The 21308-nt window shown below is 38.2% G+C and overlaps 2 protein-coding genes across 5 annotated transcripts; one reads left to right on the top strand and one right to left on the bottom strand.

The window, feature by feature from the left end:
- The first annotated feature begins 1473 nt into the window (after positions 1-1473).
- Positions 1474-3527, top strand: LOC121989505. Of its 4 annotated transcripts, none has more exons than XM_042543613.1 (5): positions 1474-2095; positions 2572-2642; positions 2737-2895; positions 2986-3073; positions 3149-3527. In XM_042543613.1, the coding sequence occupies exons 1-5, from the start codon at positions 1964-1966 to the stop codon at positions 3353-3355; spliced, it is 657 nt and encodes a 218-aa protein (XP_042399547.1). In that variant the 5' UTR covers positions 1474-1963; the 3' UTR covers positions 3356-3527. The 4 variants fall into 4 exon arrangements, with proteins under 4 accessions (XP_042399547.1, XP_042399532.1, XP_042399539.1 ...); XM_042543621.1 differs by having other exon boundaries at positions 1476-2095; positions 3155-3527; XM_042543598.1 differs by having other exon boundaries at positions 2737-3073.
- A 47-nt stretch (positions 3528-3574) lies between these two features.
- On the bottom strand, positions 3575-15283 carry LOC122044610 (putative disease resistance RPP13-like protein 3). Its single transcript, XM_042604945.1, has 6 exons — positions 15261-15283; positions 15136-15165; positions 14874-14895; positions 11675-11730; positions 6345-6920; positions 3575-6136 (listed from the first exon to the last, which is right to left on the bottom strand). The coding sequence occupies exons 1-6, from the start codon at positions 15281-15283 to the stop codon at positions 3943-3945; spliced, it is 2901 nt and encodes a 966-aa protein (XP_042460879.1). The 3' UTR covers positions 3575-3942.
- Positions 15284-21308: the final 6025 nt, after the last annotated feature.

The following is a 21308-nucleotide window of genomic DNA, read 5'->3' as shown; positions in this document are numbered from 1 at the left end:
CATTGAGCATTATATAAATTCATATCGGGCCCAACATGAAATTTCAACCGATTTTGGTCGAAATCCATTAATTGACCTAGAGAGTTCTGATTGCACCAATTTCAGGTCCTGTGGATTTTTAAGGTTGTAAGGAGTCTAAATATGCCCTCCATTATTTATTTTGGGTTTCTGGTTTAATGTGGAATTTCAGCTGATTCTTTTAATAACATTTTAACACCTTCGGAGAAGTCGAAATAAACAATAGAAGGCATATTTGGGCTCCTTGCAACCTCAGAAATCTATAAGATATGAAATAAATACAATCGGAGCTTTTTAGGTCAATTAACATATTTCGACCAAAATCGACTGAAATTACACGTTTGGCCAGATATGGGTTCATATCAGGCCTATCTGAAATTTCGATTGATTCTTTCAATAACACTTAAACTTGTCCAGAGAAGCTAAAATAAATAATAAATAACATATTTGAGATTCTTATAACCTTAGAAATCCATAGGACCTAAAATAAGTGCAATTGAAGCTCTTTAGATCAATCAATGAGTTTCAGTCAAAATCCACCGTTTGACCTAAAGAGTTTTATTTACACCCATTTCAAGTCTTATCTATTTTTTATGTTATAAGAAATTTAAATATGTCATCCATTATTATTTTCGATCTAGTGGTAGTGTTTTGAAAAACTGAATTGAATAAATCGATAAATGAGAGAGAGAGAGAGAAGAGAGAGGGGGGGGGGAGGAAGAAAGAGATTTATGCTATATTTATTCTAGAGTGTGGATGAGGAAAGGAAAGGAATCAACTATAGAAAGTTATCTTTGGAGGAAGAGAAAAGAAAGGGTAAAGAAATCTTTTCCTTTGCACACTTGTTTACCTTGATAGAGGAAGCTGAATACTTATGATGTAATTTTGTAAATAAAAAAGGATATATGCGTCATTTTTTTGGTACATAGTGTAATTTTGTGAGTTAAAAAGACTACATGCGTCATTTTTTTAGTATATAATGTAATTTTGTGAATGCAAAAGGAGTACATGCGTCATTGTTTTTCCCATCCGCTGCTTTATGTCCTATTTTGAGATGATCAATTTTGGCTCCAAAATTATCCGCTGATGGATTACGTTACTTTTCTTTCGAAAAATTTTAATGAAGTAAACGATGAAAACTTTTCCATCATGAAAATTTTTCTTTAATTTTAATTTTCACTCTCCTAAGTAAACAGAGCCTTAGCAAGTGGAGAGAGAATGATGGACAGAGATGTTAAATTTGCATTCGGCTGCTAAGAGAGGTAGAATAGAAAAGCTAAATAAATTAGTATGCACTTTGATAATTATAAACTATGCGTAAATTGTGATTATATTAACTATTATTTACTAAATATGGTTATTATACACACAATTACACTTGATGGGTCTTAATATAGAAATTATATTTCTTTTTTCAAACTTTTTATTTTATTTTAGGAATTCACACAAATTTTTATTCGTGATTTTGCAGAATAGGGCGATTCGATGGCACCGAGTTCATCCTGCTGCGTCCTGCCGCGCCGCGCAATGGCGAGAAGATCTGCAACCGACCAACCGCCCACGAAATAATCGGAATAAAAAAGAAAAAAAAATGAAGTTTGATCGAAGAAGGGGAACAAAATCAGAATCCGGAGATGGCAAGCTGAGGGATTAGAGGAGGAGAAAGAGTCAAGCATGGAAGGAATCGAGCAAATCGAATCCTCCTCCTCCATCAAAGGAGAAACGTCGCAGGATGGCGGGTGGTGCTCTCTTTCTGATTCTGTCCTGGTCAATGCAATCCGAGAAGGTCTAGAAACAACCCCTTTTCTCCTCAACCGCCCTTCCTTCCCCATCCTCCCTTCTCTATTTCTACCTTTCTCGTCTTTATCGCCTCTTCTTTGCCAATCAATTCCTTCTTCTTTGCTGCTTGTTTCCTTTTTTCTTGGTCCTGTGGGTGGAGGTCAGGATGACGGTGAAGAAGACGAGGAGTGTTGCCGAGGAGCCCTCGCCATCCCCTTCGTGCGCCCCTTATAGAGATGATGCTAGGAAAAGAGTTAGATTCCTATCTCTCTCGCAAGATTATACGGAGTTTCTTGAGGTGAGACGCGTTCTCTTAAACTTTGTTTCGCCAGAGGGATGTTGTGGTTTTCGAGTCACTTTTGATTTTAGGGTTTTGCGAATCAATATCTTTTCCCTTTTGCAGTAAATCAATCTATTGGTTTTTCGAGTCATATAATTTGCCTTCGTTCTCCTGAAATCTATTGGTTTCTATTCGATCCAAGGTGTGATCTTAAGTATTTCTTTTTAACAGTTTGGTCGATATATTTAGTGGAATTTGCCATATCACACGGATTAGTGAGATTTCTTGGTCAGAGTCTCAGATTGATATCTTTATGTTTCTGCAGCTTCAAATATCTCTGTATTAATATGAAAATCAATGCTTTTGCATTGTAAATTTTATGCCACTAGATGAAAGTGTGCTAAATCCTCCAACCATTTTGTGTTTGCTTCCAATAGATACTTCTATAGCCCATTCAACAATGTATCAGGATTCTGAACTGTTTTCATTTGCAGGAAACTGAAGAAAAGAAGAGGAGATTGCTGGAGGCAAGACTAAGGAAACGTAAACTCTTTACTGAAGCCAGGTATTAAGTTTTGTTTCAACATGAATCGTCTGTAGTTGAATTTTTTTCATCTGTTTCAGAAAGATAATTGCCTGTTTTGAATGTCTCCTCCTAGATTTTTGAGAAGAAAACTTGATACCTCACTTGCAAACCCGTATCAGCAAGTTAGATTGAAGGAACCATCAAGTACAATTCCAGTGATCAAACCTCCTACAGAAAAGAAACCCAAAGTATCTGGAGCTGCACGTACAAGTAACTACATTATAGATAACTTGTACGCAAATGCATCTAAGTATCAGTTTAAAAAGATGTTTCAGAAAAAGCCAACCAAATCTCTTTGTGTTGCACAATCTTTGGGTTTTAGGAAGGCCCCCCCTCAAAACATGATGACAATGGAAGCTGCAAATGCTAGCACTTCTGCAACTCTAGGTGCGAATGAAGTATCGTTTAAGGTATAGTGACCATACCCAACAACTTGTAATACAGTTTCATCTTTTGTAGATTTGTAATATTAATTCAGTTATTAGTTACAGAATGGGGAGGAACTGAACAAGTTTCAGTTGGAGCAGTATTACATACAAATGGAGAGACTCAATAGAGTGCCTATGATTGGAGGAGGCTCAAATGATAAGTTAGTGAGTTGCAGAGATCTTGGAAACAACTCAAAGAAGACCGGTAAGCGAAAACTCTCATGGCGAGACCCACCGACTAGTGTTGAAGGCTTGAAGTCTTGATGCAAATTTTGTTTTGCAAGAGTTGACACAGAATATAACTCTCTTCTCAGTTGCGATTAGCTCATGCAAGATGAGATGGAGAGCAATCTGTTTTACTGTCACTAAATGGTTCGTCCATGTTCATCGCGAGTTTGCCTGTCTTTAATCGAAATGGTAGTTTCCATTTGAATTCTTTCAGTTTGATTTATAAATGAATTGTGTTCCGACGCGTTGTATCACTGAGCAAGAATCACACATATAACATAAAACAAACTTACATTATTCAAGATTAGTATTAAATGTTTCTAAATTGACAATTTAACACAATACATAGTATAAAAAGGCACGCCAATGTTAGCACACAAAGTGGGTGGTTGTCTAGCTCTGTGTGCGCTTTAGACTTCTGTCTGCTACAAAGGGCCTTTAATGATTAATTAGGCTGGTAACATGAGTCTGGAGTGTTCAAATATGATCTTACGGAAATTTTCCATCAGCCACTAGAATAAATCGAGAAATAATTACAGCGGATAGCAAAAGACCTTCAGCTTCTAGCAAGACTTGTTCCTCCTGATTAATTTTTGGGTGTCATCAGATATTGTCATCGTCCTTCAATTTATTACAACGCAAGGAACATGCTTGATCTTGTGATAATCTTCTCCAGTATCCTTGTTTACCCTTCTCTCTATCATTTCCATTTCCCGTATTTCAATTTGTTTGAGCTCAGTCAATCTTACAAGTCCCTCTGGTAGCATTCTCATATTTATGCAGCCACAAAGTCTTAGATGCTGAAGGAGAGGCATTGCTCCCTCTCCCACTTCCCACTGCTCCAAGGTGCTCACTCTATACAGTACGATCCCTTGGAGACGAGGAAAACCTCCCTTTGGAAACACCAAAACTCTTCCTACAAATGCATCAAGACACACAAGAAGATTCTCCAGGTTTGCTAGAGATGAGAGCAATGCAATATCTTCATCCTTTTCCAACCTTGTGTTCACAATAGCAAGAGAGATCAGGTTGGAAAATATCCTGGAATTTTCCGCCTCTACGTGAATCCTTGCAGGTCTTACCAATGGTCCTGCCAAATCCATAATCTGAATATGATGGTAGCAAGATGAAGTTAGGAGGCTCACCGGCAAGGATTCTCCAATCAATGCCAACATCTCGAGCCGGGAAAGGTTCTGGACTGCATTCGCTAAAGCATCCTCATCAGAGCTGGACAAGTTTCTCAAATACAATCTTCGAAGATTTCTCAGCTTCTCCAGTGCACCATCACATACCCATGGACCACTTGAAATATTCGATAGTGTCTGAATGTCTTCCGAGCAGTATGTCGGATTAGGCATGCTCGTATTCTCCTCATTGAGGAATACATGTCTCAGTGTTCGGATTTTCCAAAATGCATCCGGCAAATGTTGAATCTCAGTAAATTGTATATTGAAAGTCTGCAAGTGGATGAGGTTTCCAATGGATGAAGGCAGCTCCTTCAGTTTCGATTGGTACAAATTTAGATACCTTAGCAGGATCAAGTCCCCAATCTCCTTTGGTAAGTGTTCAATGGGTATTTCTACCAAATCCAAGACCCTGAGGAACTTTGCTCCGGCGACGGTAACTGCCAGCGTTCTCTGAAAACCTTCATTCGGATAAATTACAAGTGACCGTAGTTTATTGGTAGAACAGTTCAACGAGACATGGTCGTTGACATTTTCAGTGACACAGAGACGCCGTAAAGCTCTTGGATCGTCACCTCTGTCATTAATGGACCTGTAGAAGTTAAGCTCACGAGCTTCATGACGTGCTAGATCAAGAAGAAGATCATGAATGCGAACTGACTGTACATAAAAATGATTCATTCTTTCCGTTTGTAACATGGATCTGTCAGTCAAATCCTTCAAATATGCCTCCGCGAGGTCCTCCATTGTTTGATCCACTTTGTCCTTCGTTTGTATGAAACCCTCAGCGATCCATAAATGTATTATCCTCTCTGCAGCAATGATATAGTCCTCAGGAAAGGCTGCAAAATAGAGGAAGCAAGGCTTCAAATGATGCGGAAGATCATGGTAACTGAGAGCTAATATACTTTGGATTTGGTCTTCTCCTTCTCTGAATTCATAAGAAATATAATCCAGCTTTTTCCTCCAGTCACTAGCTTGACTTGTACCTCTCAAAAGTCCTCCGAGTACCACAATGGCAAGAGGCAACCCTTTAGATTTTCTGAAGATATCTTCCTTGAATCGCTCAAACTCAGGTGGGCAGGATGTTGTGCGGAAAGCTTTCCTGCAGAACAAATTCCAGCTCTCTTCGACATTCCAAAATTTCAGCTCGTGTGGAGGAACATCTGCAACGTTCGCAACGTTCATCTTGCGCGTGGTCAGCAACACTCTGGATCCTGCCGATTCTTTTGGGAAAGCTGCTTTAATGGCGTTCCAAGCTGCGACCTGCCAAATATCATCCATCACGACTAGATACCTCTTGTCGCGCAAGTGCTCGGACAACTTTTCCTTCATCCCTAGTTCTTCCATACCTTTTACTTGCTCATCGTTGAAGTCGAACACTTGCTTCACAATGCTGCACAAGAGTTCTTTGACCCCATAGTTCTGTGAGACGGACACCCATGCCTTGCACTGGAAATAGTTTTTGACATCTGCACTCTTGTAGACCTTATTAGCCAGCGTTGTTTTGCCCAAACCCCCAGGACCAACAACCGAAAGGACAACGCGATCTGTTGAACTAATGTCAAATAGTTGCCTTTTGATGTCTTTCATATCTTCATCAAAACCGACAATGTCTTCTTCTAGTTCGCATCTGCAGACGTAAAGATTTATTAGCATATAATTTTTCTCGATGTCAAAATTCGTGCGATCATGAGTAAGAAGAGATGCTTTCATTACAAGTTTTTGTTCTAACCCAATCGTCCACTAGAGGACATCATTGAAAGATCCAACAAAGCTAACCATGAAGATAGATGCTAATATAATAGATGGAAAACGATTGTTAATGGGAATTTTTTTACCTTCGAGCAAGCCTTGCGTCAGCCGCAGAGGAAGAGGAGTAAGAGGATGAAGAGGAGGTGGGCCAGGAGGACGGAGCTTGGATGCCAAGTTGCGACGTTTGTTTGCATAAATCTTGAAATTTGGCATGGATGTCCTGCAGGCGGCTCGCGAGCCGATGGCGAGTGAGGATCCGGGAGGGGAAGGCGGCGATGCGTCGGAGACAGCTCTTCCGGCCGCCGGCGGCTGAAGCGCGGCCTAGCCGCGTCGCGTATTCGTCCACCAGGTCTTCCATCTCGAACGCCAAGTTCCGGATCTGTCTCATCCACTCCTGCAAAGAGTGGCTTTGCTCGGATCTGGGTTTCTGGTCGGCATCTCTGAGACGGGATTGAATCAGTGCCAGTGTTTCCGTCAGCGACGCGATCTGTGCACCCACGTTGAGGAGGCCGGCGACCTCGCTGGAAGCAAGTTCGCCAAGCTTCCCCAGCACCAAGTTCACCACCGTAGACGCCATTTCTGTTTTCTGCAAATCAATCGACCAAACCAGTACATATCTTACGACAAATGGCCAACTTGGTAGGAACAAGTCAACGATAAGTCTTTATCATATTTACGCTAAGCACATCATTATATAATAAGGATCGTCTACAAGTCCAATTGTAACATAAACCTAAAATCTTCTCCTATGTTGCCACATCAGCTTTTCTTGAAGGCAATAAACAACCAATTTACCAAGTTAGTTAATTATAATATTCCACTAAATAAACTTATAAGTCATACAATTCAATCCATCAAATTATCTCGGCAAAGATAAAACTAGTTCTGAATTATTTATTTACTTTGATCGTATAAGTTACCCACTGACGAGTCCTCTCCTCCAATGCACCATCCGTTACCCACCGACCACTGGAAACCATCCAGAGTGTCTGGATATCTTCCAAGCAGTATGTCTCTTTGGGCTTACTTGTGTTATCATTATTGAGTGAAACATGTCTCAGTGTTCGGGTTTTCCAAAATCCATCTGGTAGACACCTAATTGAAGTATATGTGATGTCTAAAGTCTACAAGTGGATAAGTTTTCAATGGATGAAGGCAACTCCTTTATCTTTGACCTCCTCAGATTGAGATACCTCAACAGGATCAAATCCACTGTCTCCTCCGGTAAGCATTCAATGGGCAGATTTTATCTCTATTATATTATATGGGTTTAATTATAATTTATATATATTAATATGAACGGAATCCGTTACGTTGTTTAATGTTAAGTTATTAGATTTTTGAATTATTGGATGTAGATTTCATATATGTAGAATTCATTATCTGTATATATTATTATCTATGGGCTATGAGCTGACAATGAATGTACACTATATAATGGGTGATAAGTCTAATACATTCAAGTTTTTTGTGTTGGTCTCTTTGGAGGCCGGCAAGAGGGGAGGGGTGAATTGCCCTACAAAAATAAAACTCGAACCTTTCTCGGATTTCAACTATATAATGAACACTTGTAATAAATAAATAAAAGATACTAAGTAAAGAAAAACAGACACCAGAGTTTTACTTGGTTTGCAATCAGGGGATTGCTAATCCAAGGAATGTAAGCGCACTATCTGATTCTCCTTTGGGCGGAGTAGCCTCTTTACAACGTTGACAACACAAATGAAAAGAACAGAATTGAAAGCACAGAAGGAATTGATTACAAGTGAGTTGTCTTGAATGTACGGATCAGTACTTTATTTATAGTACTGGTCCGGGCGCCTGGAAGGGGTTCCGGGCGCCCCCGGGGGGATAAATTTTATCCCCCAACGGTCAACTCGCGATCAGCTTCGATCTGGTCAAATATAAACCCCCGGGCGCCCGGACCTGTCAAGTCAACAAAGTTGACTCTGGTCCAGGCTCTCTGCTCCGGTTCAGCTCGTCTCAGTTCGGCTCGTCTTGGTCCGGGTCTGTTCGCTCCGGCTCTGCTAGTTTGGGTGATCTCGGCCTTCCGGAATAGGGCTCACCCGAACCCATGTTCCGGCCTTCTCCTCGAGCAGCCTTCCTTCCCGGTTTCTCGTCCCTCGAGTGTCGCGCACGCTCTTCTCGTCCACCGGTGTACTCTTCCGCGGACACCTCGTCCCTCGGACGCACCGAGCCCGTCGGCTCTCTCCCGTGCCGTCCTTCTCGCTAGTCGCGTCTTCCGCTCGACTTTCTGTGTTCCTAAGCTCCTGCACACTTAGACACAAGGGTTAAACAAACGCAGGACCTAACTTAGCTTGTTTGATCACATCAAAATACCTTGGGGTTCCAACAATCTCCCCCTTTTTGATGTGAGCAACCCAAGTTAAGTTAGGGTAAACATATGCAATAAACATAATTTATATTCAAATAAGTCCAAGTATTTTTCAGAAGAAAAAAAAAATTCTAAGTTAATATTCATAAGAAACAATTCTAAGATAATAAAAAATTTCTAAATCAAGTTAAAAATTTAAAATATTTTTTAACACAAATTGAATAACTCTTTTTAAAGCATTAAGTTATTTAAATTAATACTTTTTCAGTTAGTCAATTAAACTTTTCATTTCGATACTTGGCTTCCAGGTCATGGCGAGGCACTATACCTTCTTGGTTATTGGAGCAACAACCACTTCCTTAGACAAAACCTCATAATGAAATTAGTTGTTTAATTTCCTTGCTGAAAATGCTAAGTCTGACTTTAATTTTAAATTAAACAGGTTTTTGGAACCCAGTAGAGGTTCCTACCTACAGGATTAACCAAGTATTTCCTAGGTATATAGATTTTTGATATATTTCTAATTTGACTTTGATGAAATCTATAATACCAATTTTAACCTCTATAATTTCTAAAAGTAGAAATATTTGAACCATTAGATTTTTTCAATCTTTCTATTTCTTCTTTTAGCTTATCATTTTCAATTTTCAATTTTTCAAAATCCTCTATAAGACATGATTTTGCCAAAATTCTCTTTGTTTCTAAAATTTCATTTTCTAATTTGACATTTTTATTTTCTAATTTATACATGAATTTAGTCATTGCCTTAATACCAAAGTAAAGTTCATCAGGGGGTAAGAGGCATACCTCACTTACCATATCAGACTTAAAGCCTGAATCTCCCCCTGCTTCGCTACTTCCATCTGAGGCCGCTCCCCCTTCATTGATGCTGGGTTCTGATGTACTTTGTCCTTCGTAGCTTGCCATCAGTGCTATCCCGGCATATTCTTGAGCTTCTGATTCGGATGAAGAAGTGTCGTCCCAAGTTACTTTTAGGTTGTATTTCTTGGGTGTCTTTATTTTGACCTTCTTGAGTTCTGGGCAGTCTTCCCTTAGGTGTCCCTCCTTCTGACACTGGTAGCACCGTACCTTTCTTCTACCTTTTTGATTCTTTTTATTCTGTATTTTAAATTTATTAGATCTAAAAAACTTTTTAAAGTTTCTTACCATGTACGCTTCTTGATCGTCTTCGGAGTCTGACTCAGGTTTATCCTTGTTGGTTGCGTTCAGCGCCATAGTCTGGGGTGTGTCCTTTGATATCTCTACATATCTAGTTTTGTGTAATTCAAGGGTAGAAAACAATTCTTCTAAAGTACTTACTTCCAGGTCTTTTGAGTTGTAGTAAGCATCGACGATTGATGTCCACTCCGGAGTTCTTGGAAACGCGTTGAGCGCGTAGCGTATAGTGTCCCGGTTTGTTACCGTTTCACCAAGGTTTTCGAGACCAGTAACTAGTTCTTTTACCTTTGCATGTAGACCGACTACTTTCTCACCTTTCTCCAGACGGATGTTCATCAGTTTGTTGCGGAGGATGCCCCTTCTAGCGAGCTTCGCTTCGGACGTGCCTTCGTGGAGTTCCAAGAACTTCTCCCAAAGTTCTTTAGCAGATAAATAGTTTGAGGCGGTAACACGCTCAGCAGGTGATGTTCCGCACGACTGTTTGCTACCGACTCATTCTGCTCCTTCTTTGTCCAATCGCTCTCTTCTTTTTCTTTTCCATCTTTATCTATTGGAGCTGCAAAACCATATTTCATAATAAACCGAATTTCAAAATCTGTTTTTAGGAATACCTCCATACGACGCTTCCAGTCTGCGAAGTTCCCCTCGAATTTTGGTGGAACAATGCTTGGTCCGGCCATCTTTGTTGCTTCGATCGGCGGTTAGTCCTCCTGAAGCGCCTTACTCTGATACCACTTGTTGGTCCCTTTGGAGGTCGGCAAGAGGGGAGGGGTGAATTGCCCTACAAAAATAAAACTCGAACCTTTCTCGGATTTCAACTATATAATGAACACTTGTAATAAATAAATAAAAGAGACTAAGTAAAGAAAAGCAGACACCAGAGTTTTACTTGGTTTGTAATCAGGGGATTGCTAATCCAAGGAATGTAAGCGCACTATCTGATTCTCCTTTGGGCGGAGTAGCCTCTTTACAACGTTGACAGCACAAATGAAAAGAACAGAATTGAAAGTACAGAAGGAATTGATTACAAGTGAGTTGTCTTGAATGTACGGATCAGTACTTTATTTATAGTACTGGTCCGGGCGCCCCAGGGGGGATAAATTTTATCCCCCAACGGTCAGCTCGCGATCAGCTTCGATCTGGTCAAATATGAACCCCCGGGCGCCCGGAATGGTTCCGGGCGCCCGAAGGTCCGGGCGCCCGGAATGGTTCCGGGCGCCCGAAGGTCCGGGCGCCCGGACCTGTCAAGTCAACAAAGTTGACTCTGGTCCAGGCTCTCTGCTCCGGTTCAGCTCGTCTCAGTTCGGCTCGTCTTGGTCCGGGTCTGTTCGCTCCGGCTCTGCTAGTTTGGGTGATCTCGGCCTTCCGGAATAGGGCTCACCCGAACCCATGTTCCGGCCTTCTCCTCGAGCAGTCTTCCTTCCCGGTTTCTCGTCCCTCGAGCGTCGTGCACGCTCTTCTCGTCCACCGGTGTACTCTTCCGCGGACACCTCGTCCCTCGGACGCACCGAGCCCGTCGGCTCTCTCCCGTGCCGTCCTTCCGCTCGACTTCCTGTGTTCCTAAGCTCCTGCACACTTAGACACAAGGGTTAAACAAACGCAGGACCTAACTTAGCTTGTCTGATCACATCAAAATACCTTGGGGTTCCAACATTTTGTAATTATAATATTTCGTATTTAATTATTATGTCAAGTTTACAAATGAAATTAGATTTTCTTATTATTAGTTTTTCTATTCAAATTTTTTAATTATCTAAAAATCATGCAGCTTAGATTTTAGAATGACTATCATTTGTAGGCTCAAGACACTGAGGAACTTAGCTCCAAGGATCGGTAAATATCATTGTTCCAATGAAATCTTCCTTTGGATAAATAGTCGTTGAGCAATTCAATGCAATATACCTGTTGATATTTTCAGCCACACTAAGACGCCGCAAAGCTTTTGGATCCTCGCGCGTCTATGTTAATGTTCATGGACCTATAAATTAAAAGTTGAGTTCGCTAGCTTCAGACGCTCTAGATCTAGTAGAAGATCATGAATTCGAACAGTTGCCACTTGCTCAAAGATACCCGGCCCCTTCTTTCCAATTGCACCATAGACCTATCTGTTAATTAGATGTTCTAATTGTGTCTCAGCAAGGCCCTCCATTGTTCGATCCATTCTTTGTTCTACGAAACCCTCGGCAATCCATAAATGTGTTAGTTGCTTCGCATGAATGCTACAGTCAATCCTTTTGGAAAAGCCGCTTTGATTGCATTCCAAGCTGCCACCTCCCTTATATCATCCAGCACGATCAGATAACTTCTGAACCTTAAGAGCTCCTTATCTCTAGTTCTTCCATATCCCTCACGTGGTTATCCATTCTGTCAAAAACTTGCTCCACGATGGTGCACAGAAGTTCCTTTTTGCATTGGGAATCCCTTTTTGCATCCACAATACAGATTTTTTCCGGCTCATTTCTTGTTCTCTTTGCTACCTATCGTTAAAATTTAAGACGTTGCTAGGTTTAAAATATTGAACCAGCTTCTAAGTCTCTTTCCTTATTTGTGGGGTCCACAATAAAAAGTTAAAAACCTTTCAACCGTTGATGTCCGTAATGCCTTTAACACTTGAACGTGTTAATACTGTTTTTTATTTTTATTTTTTTGAATCTGTAACTATTAACGTGTTCAAAGAACTGAACGTGTTAATGCTACAGTAATAATAAAAGGATGACATGTTGGCATAAACGCTTCACTTTAACGTGTGTTGCAGAAACCCTTAGTATAAATAGATCTTATTTGGGCCCAAACCACCTGTGCCACAACAAAATGATGTAAATCTTTGATGTTCACGTCACGCTCGAAACCAAGATGCCTCCTCGAGCTCAAATCTGCATATGTGACCATTTATTAGCTTCTAATCTTGAATTTCTTTTTTTAGATGACTAAACGTCAAGGTAAATCATGAATAAAATATTTTAAAATTCTGAATCGATAAAAAAAAATGATTCGGATCATTAAACACAAAACGTGGACATTAACTTAAAATCGGAATAGATTCTAAATAAATTCAACCTACGGGCGCTTGATTAAGATTAGATTTCAATTGATTTAGAATTAATTTAACTATATTCTAATTGAATTTAATGGATTATTATTTTAAAATGAATTAAAATATTTTTAAAAACATTTTTTCCCCTTTGTTTTTTCTCCGTAGGAAACACTCAACCATACCGTCATACTTTCGGCCCATCCCTTCTCTTCTTCCTCGTTAGGTATTTCTTTCTCTTCTTCGCTCCAAACCAGCACCACAACCCTGATTAAATCAGAAGTTCAATTGAACTTGAATATATATGAATCATAAATGTTTGAGGTACAAGAACCAAGAACCAAGTAAAATATAAATCTTATAATTTATATATCTAGATAGAATAAGTTTATGGGTTTCTATATTGAATAGTATAACTACGCATATGATGTGAAGTTGCAATATAAATATTTTTTTCAATACAAAGTCATTCTACCATGACTCCTTTTCTTTTCATAGAAAGTTTTTGAGAAGCTATCACCTTCCAACAAAGTGTTATCAGAGCCTGGGCTGTTAGAAGGTCTAATCGCCAACTCTGCATAAGAGCCAAGTGTTGATGTAATTGTCTCTAGGTCTAAGTTGACCAGTGTGACTTAAGCTTGAGTTTTGATGTTTGACAATATATAGAGATTGCAGATGCAATTATCCATTTGAAAGATCATTGGTGTAATTCTCCACTTGTCAAAGGTTGACCAGTTTAATATAAGAGAGTAGTCAAGTAGGTCAAGGTTGACTGAATATTTGATTGGAAAAGTCTTAAATGGAGGTTAGGCAAAGGCAAAACTAATGGAATGATTGGCGGAAGAAGAAAAACTAAGTGGGTCGATGTTAACCGAACACTTGGTGTGAGAAGTCTTAGTAAGTGAAGCTAGGCAGTGTAAAAATCCCGATGAGTGAAGCCAGAGATGAAAAGTCCTAGTGAGTAAATCAGATAATTGAGAAGTTCTAGTGAGTAAAGCTAGACAGTGTGAAAGTCCTGTTGAGTGAAGCTAGGCAAATTAAAAGTCTTAGTGAGTGAAAACAGACAATTGGAAAGTCCTAATGAGTGAAGCTAGGTAGTGTAAAAGTTCTGGTGAGTAAAGTCAGGCAGATAGAAAGTCCTGGTGAGTAAAGACGGGTAATTGGGAAACCCTAGTGAGTGAAACTAGGAGTGTGAAAGTTCTGGTGAGTAAAGCCAGACAATTGAAAAATCTTAGTGAGTGAAGCTAGGTGAAGAAAAGTCATGGTGAGTGAAGCATGGTATAGGAAAATCTAGGTGGATCAAAGGTTGAATGGACACCTGATGTTTGGAAGTCTAAGTGGGTCATGGAGAACTGGACACTTGGCACGAGGAGAAAAGTCCAATTGAGTCAAATGATTGACTGAACAATTGGTGAAGAAGTCCTAACAGATCATGGTTGACCGAAGATTAGGTGAGGGAATCCTAAACTTGGATTAAGCAAGTTAGGGTTGGGCACTTGATTGGGACGATCGATTGACCTTAAGCTAACCGATTAGGTAATTGATTAGGAGGTTCTTACGAGAACATAGAAAGGGTTCGAATCAATGGGGCCGAGCCATATCAATTGGACCAATCGATAAGAGCCAGGAGATTCATAAAGAGGAATTCGTGAAAACAAGGCTGAATCGATTGACCTAATCGATTAAGCCAATTCTAATCGATTGGGTCAATCGATTAGGCAGTGCTTTGTCCCGAAAAGAGGAAATCGATTGAGGCAATCAATTAAGAAGACTTAATCAATTGGGCTAATCGATTGAGACCTTTTTGTGAGTGAACAAAGAATTGCAGAATTGATTTAGTAATTGATTAAGGCTCTCTGAATCAATTGGGATGACTCATCAATCGATTATGGTTAAAAAAAAACAAAGAATTGTTCTACAGGTGTTAGAAGGTCGGATGACATATTTCTCAAAATCGTTGGTATAGTTTTGATTATTGCCTTTTAATACTTGTACTTGCATACTTGTAAAGGAATTTCGGATCTATAGTGATTGTCCAACGAAGCGATCAACGATCGCGGGCCTTGGAGTAGGAGTCGTCACAGATTCCGAACTAAGTAAAAGAAACTTGTTAGCGATTGCACTGTTTTCTTTCAATATTCTTTTCGATGCGTTCTTATTTTGTTTGTTTTACAAAACAATTGTGAAAGCCACGAGCGATATTCACCCCCCTTTCGCGCAACGATCCTACACTATTCACCCCGTCTCCCCTCCCCCCTAGCTCGTCTTGGTCCCAACAAATGGTATCAGATCTAGATTTCTCTTCACCGAACTTATCACGGGTAAGGGCAACGAACTAGAGGAGGAAGAAGAAGTTGAAATCCTAAAGTCAACAAGTTAAAGATTATCATCAAGGGAGCTTAATTTTCAAGATGGATTTCCAAGATGGACTCGGATATGATACTAGAGCGCCTCCACCATTCATATCGACAAGCTTCCATCTTTGAAAATTAAGGATTGAAATTTTTTTGATGATGGAGATAGAGCAATGATTTGCTCTAAAAGAAGAGTTTCAAGCTCCAACGGATGACAAAGGAAAAATCCTTAAGAAGAGCAATTGAAGAAAGGAACAAATCAAGATATGCGAGGCTAACAACAAAATAACCAAATTATTGGTTAACTTATTGCCTAGAAACCTTTTGAGTAAGCTTGGAGAACATTAAGATGTCAAGGAGCTTTGAAGCAAATTAGTGAAGCTCCATGAAAATCCATCCTCAATTGAGAGCAACAACAAAGGCAAAGAGAGAAACTCTTTGTTTCATCTACATGAGGATTCAGAGGTTGAGAGATGCTCAACACCAGAGGATGAAGATGAAGACGCATCTACCTCAAGGATTGAGGGGGAGTGTAGATCATTGACACTGAGCAAGAAGAAGTCTCTACATCCGGATCGAGTGAAGAAGCTGCCACCTCCATAAGTCAAGAAGGATCAAATGGAGGGTCATGTGTCACTCCTTCAAGCAAAGGTATGTCAATTCCAATTTATAAAAATAAAGATTATATTATTTATTTTGAGTATAGGGAAAAAGGACATTACAAAAGTAAGCGTCCTAAATTGGCTAAGAAGAAGGCTTCAGTGGCACCCAAGGTAAAGAAGAAGTCAAAGAAGACATAAGCCTTGGTACGTAAACGTAAGGAGCATATTAGATGCTTCTATTAAAGTCAAAAGGACCACTACCAGAATCAATGTCCATGGGGGAGGATCCAAATCAAGAGCCAAGGAGGAAGCTTAAATCAAGGGGTAGCTCTTAAGAGCAAATTCAAGGTATCATTTATTGATGCAATTCCTTTGAGAAATGATAAAATCCATGCTAGAAATAATTTATATTATTTTAATACTATTTATCATAAAAATAGGAAGAATGATGGATTAAAAAAAATATGTAGCGTATCATGCTATAACAACCTTACCTAAGGATAAGAAGATAGAAAATGATTTAGGCATGAAATCTAAGAAAAATATATATCTATGCTTAAAAGGAAAAAATTTCAAAAGATAAATTAAAGAATCTAAATTTGAAGATTTATAGAAGAAAAATCAAGTCTTGAGGTCAAAGCTTGAGAAATTAGAGAGGACCTTTAGAAAAATGACAAATAAAGAAAAAGGGTCAAAGAACAAAAACCTAGGTCAAAATTGACAAGATTCATCCAATGGATGTAGGGGTTTGAGATACAAACTAAAGCCAAGAAAGATGCGCCTTCTGTTGGTTGCTACTCGGAAAGCCTATAGGTTCCACTGTACAAAAATTTTGTACAAAGGTCTGAACCTTTTCCTAGCTACCACGTGTTCTTTTAAATTAAATTTTGGATCTCCTGCGGAACTTAACACGTTTGATCCAAAACTTAATCTATTTGTTCTTTTAGGTTTTGACTTGGATCTCCTGCGGAACTTAACACGTTCGACCCAAGTCTCCTTAAGTTATTAATTCCATTAAATATTAACTTCCATAAAAGGTTCCCAGTACTGACGTGGCGAGGCACATGGCCTTCTTGGATATGGGAGCAACCACCACCGACTAGACAAAACCTTTAATAGAAAGCTAATATTTAATTTCCTAAAATAACTTTAGGTTAACCAAAGAGAACAATCAAATCACAAGGAAAAGAAAGAAACAAAAGAACACAACTTCGAAAAAACATATTCGAAATACTAGAACGTAAGCCTCTTGTATTTGGTATTATTTCCATAAATAACTAGCATGATGCGGAAATAGAAATTACTAGTTATACCTTGTAGAAAAACCTCTTGATCTTCTACCGTATTCCTCTTCTAACCTCGGACGTTGTGTGGGCAACGATCTTCCAAGATGAGAAACCACCAACCACCTTCTTCTTCTCCAAGCAAGGTTCGGCCACAAAAGAAAAGCTTCACCAAGGAGAAAACCAAAATACTAACCAAGCTCCAAGAGATGCTAGCTTTCTCTCCTTCTTCTTCTTCTTCTCCAAGTAGTATCCGCCACCACAAGAGCTCCAAGGAGGGGAGAGAGGTTCGGCCACCACAAGAGGAAGAGAGGGAGAGGATGAACCGGCCACCACAAGGAACAAGAGAGGGAGAGGAATAATAGATGTTGTGTCTTGAGAAGGCACCCTCACCCCTTCTTTTATATTCCTTGGCCTAGGTAAATTAGGAAATAAATTTTCCTTAATTTCCTTGACATGATTTAATTGAGAGAAATAAAATAAAATTTCCCTAATTAATTTGTGATGGCCGGCCACATCATTGGAAGGCAAATAGGACAAGTTTCAATCAACAATTAAAACTTCCTAATTTGTTTCCAGAAATTTTAAAAAATAAAATTTCTCTTTAAAATCTCTTCATGGTTAATAAAAGGAAATATCTATAATTTTAATTTTATTAACATGTGAATAATTTTAAAGAGAAAATAAAACATCTCTCCAATCTACAAATAAGGAAAGAGATCTAATCTCTTTCTTTAATCTTTTGTAAATTTTTACAAGAGAGATATTTTAATTTTAATTCTCTTTTAAATTAAATCTTCCACATAATAATAAACATTAAAATTAAATTTTCTTTTTAATTAATTATGGCCGGCCCTACTAGCTTGGGTTCAAGCTAGGGCCGGCCACCTTAAACCCAAGCTTAGGCCGGCCCTAGCTTGGTTCCCAAGCTAGCTTGGCCGGCCCCCTTTAGGTGGGTATAAAAGGTGGGTATATGTGGGTATAGTACTCTATAAATAAGAGGCTACGATAGGGACCGAGAGGAGGAATTGGTTGGGGTCTCCCGATAAAATTAAGCATCCCATGTTCGCCCCGAACACACAACTTAATTTTATCAATGATAATTCATTCCACTAGAGAACTATCATTGAACTACCGCACAAATCCCAAATTACATTTTTGGGCTCCTTCTTATTATGAGTGTGTTAGTCTCCCTGTGTTTAAGATATCGAATGTCCACTAATTAAGTGAGTTACTGACAACTCATTTAATTAATATCTAAGTCCAAGAGTAGTACCACTCAACCTTATTATCATGTCGGACTAAGTCCACTGCAGGGTTTAACATGACAATCTTTATGAGCTCCTCTTGAGGACATTATCAACCTAGTATCACTAGGACACAGTTTCCTTCTATAATCAACAACACACACTATGAGTGATACCATTTCCCAATTTATCGGGTTTATTGATTCATCGAACTAAATCTCACCCATTGATAAATTAAAGAAATAAATATCAAACATATGTGCTTGTTATTATATTAGGATTAAGAGCACACACTTCCATAATAACTGAGGTCTTTGTTCCTTTATAAAGTCAGTATAAAAGGAACGACCTCAAATGGTCCTACTCAATACACTCTAAGTGTACTAGTGTAATTATATAGTCAAGATAAACTAATACCTAATTACACTACGACTTTCTAATGGTTTGTTCCTTTCCATTCTGGTCGTGAGCTACTGTTTATAATTTATAAGGTACTGATAACATCATCTTCTGTATGTGACACCACATACTATGTTATCTACAATATAAATTAAATGAACAACTACAAACAAATGTAGATAATTAGACCAAATGTGATTCTTTATTCATAATGAATGTTTACAAAGCTTAGGCTCTCAGTATACACTCCAACACCTTCATACCATAGAGTTCCATATAGTTATGGAACTAGTCATAGGTCTAGCAGTTAAGTCAAAGTTACAAAGAAAGCAATCCCTAGAGTTGACTTTGAGGAAACTAGTGTAACTAAGACTTTTAAGAAGCCTAGAAAAGTTATTAGGAAGGTGTCTAAGGAAGTTATCTCTAGTAAGTACCTAAAACACCCAAGGAGCACCAATAGGTTTTGGGTTCCTAAGAGTGTGTTCTCTACATCCTAGAGAGTTTAGAGAATGTCAACTCTAATTAGAAGGGTAGTTAACTTAACCATGAAAAGTTGACATCTTAGGCCATTTTCAAGTTGTTGTGACACTTTAAAAACGAAATTTTGATTTTTTTACTCTTGAAAAGTAAATGTGTCAATTAAAATATTTGAAGAATTGAACTTAATTAAATTGACACAACTAGAATAGAAGGCAAAATGTGGTAAGTTGGGATTTTTGACACATTTAACGAAAAAGAGGGATTTTAGGTCAAATTAGATTTAACTTAACAAAAATGGATTAAAGACAAAACTTAAATAAAAATTTGATATTCTTATTTATGCTAAATTATTATGCTTTGTTTGCCCTATCACATGCCATGCAATCATGACATTATATTTGATATTCATATTTCATTATGAAAAAAATGCCATGATATTTTTAATACATCTCATACATGCATCAATTCATTTATGATATATTAAGAGTGCATTTTTGGAAAGTATGCATGTGATGTATGTCATGATCATTTTCATGCATTATTTTAAATTTTCTTGTAATTAAGGATTATGACATCAGTTATCAAATGACATCGTAGGTAGATGATCAAAATTTAAAATATCTAGTTAGAATTGCATGATCACTTAGATTAGGGGAAACCAATATCTACATTTCACAAGAAATATAAGTTGACTTGTATGTATTTTGATACATATAAATACAAGTGAGATGTTAGAAGGATGAACAAAATTTAAAATGTTAATTTAGTATATATATTTGAGTTTTAGTTTCATCAAAACACATAGATTATGTGTTATCCAATCATGGAGAAAGCAAGTGTACAAGTCATGCACATTTAACCCAAAGATCATGGTTGAAAATTGGTTTTGAAAAATAATTTCAAAAATATTTTTGAAAACCTTGGTGAAGATTATTTGGTGATAGCAATCACCATTGAATTGTTGGACACAAACTTGAGAGAAACATTAAAGTTTTTAATGGTTTCCAATTATGTGTCAATCTTTAAAAATGGTGGTTATTTTCATAGAAAATTATTTTTTCCAGATAGTATATGATATAAATAATGTCTATGTAAAATTTTATAATTTCTTGATAATCATAAAATTATTTATGGATTTTTGAAATTCAGTTTGAAATTGAAATTATAAATTTTAGAAATATCAATCGATCAAGCAATCGACTCATAGGCGTGAATCGATTGAAGACCATTTTTTGTGACCACAGAGGCTTGCAGAATCGATTAAGTGATTGATTGACCCAGACCTTAATCGATCAGGTGATCGATTAAGTTTATTTCCACAAGCACAGAGACTGACGGAATCGATCAGCCGATCGATTGAAAGGCTGTAATTGATTGAAACTCAACTTCAATCGATTAAGGGACATTTGAAAATGGCTAAAACCAATCGGTTAGGGAGTCTGATTTAGGGGTGTAAATGAGTCGAGCCAAGCTCGAGCCAGTTTAGGCTCGAGCTAGGCTCGACTCAATTTATACTTGCTTGATTACTGGCTCGAGCTCGGCTCGACTCAATTTATACTTGCTTGATTTGAGCTCGAGCTAACTCGAGTTTATAGAGTTGAGCTCGTGCTTGAGCTCGATTTTATTTATTATTATTATTTTAATAAATAAATTAATATAGTATATATTATATATTATAAAAATATATATTATTACTAGCTCGTTTGGCTCGACGAGCCACCGAGTCAGTAATAATTAAGCTCGAGCTCAGCTCGATTTCTACTCAAGTCGGCTCGAGCTTTACTTGAGCTCGACCAACTTCGAGCTCGAGTTGAGTTTTGACCGAGCCACTCGTGAACGGCTCACGAGCGGTTTGATTCATTTGCACTTCTAGTTTGATTTTGGTTTAAATGATCTAATTTCAGTCCATTAAACCATGTTTAGTCTAGTGTAACTATTCCTAACCCTATAAAGTACTTCGATAAGCATCCAAAGGTATTTTTCATGCTAAAAATAAAGAAGGAATGGTTAAAGAAGACTAATTTAGAGTTTAGTATGAGGTTTGGTTTAAAGATTGAAATTTTAATCTGATAACTTCAAATTTTAGATTTTCTAAAGGTTTGGAAACTCTAAATCATAATTGGTGAAATGATAGAAGTTT

This window comes from Zingiber officinale, chromosome 1B (assembly GCF_018446385.1).
Source record: "Zingiber officinale cultivar Zhangliang chromosome 1B, Zo_v1.1, whole genome shotgun sequence".
Classification (NCBI taxonomy): Eukaryota; Viridiplantae; Streptophyta; class Magnoliopsida; order Zingiberales; family Zingiberaceae; genus Zingiber; species Zingiber officinale.
Note: the sequence above shows the minus strand (reverse complement) of the source record. Positions and strands in the feature narration are given on the sequence as shown.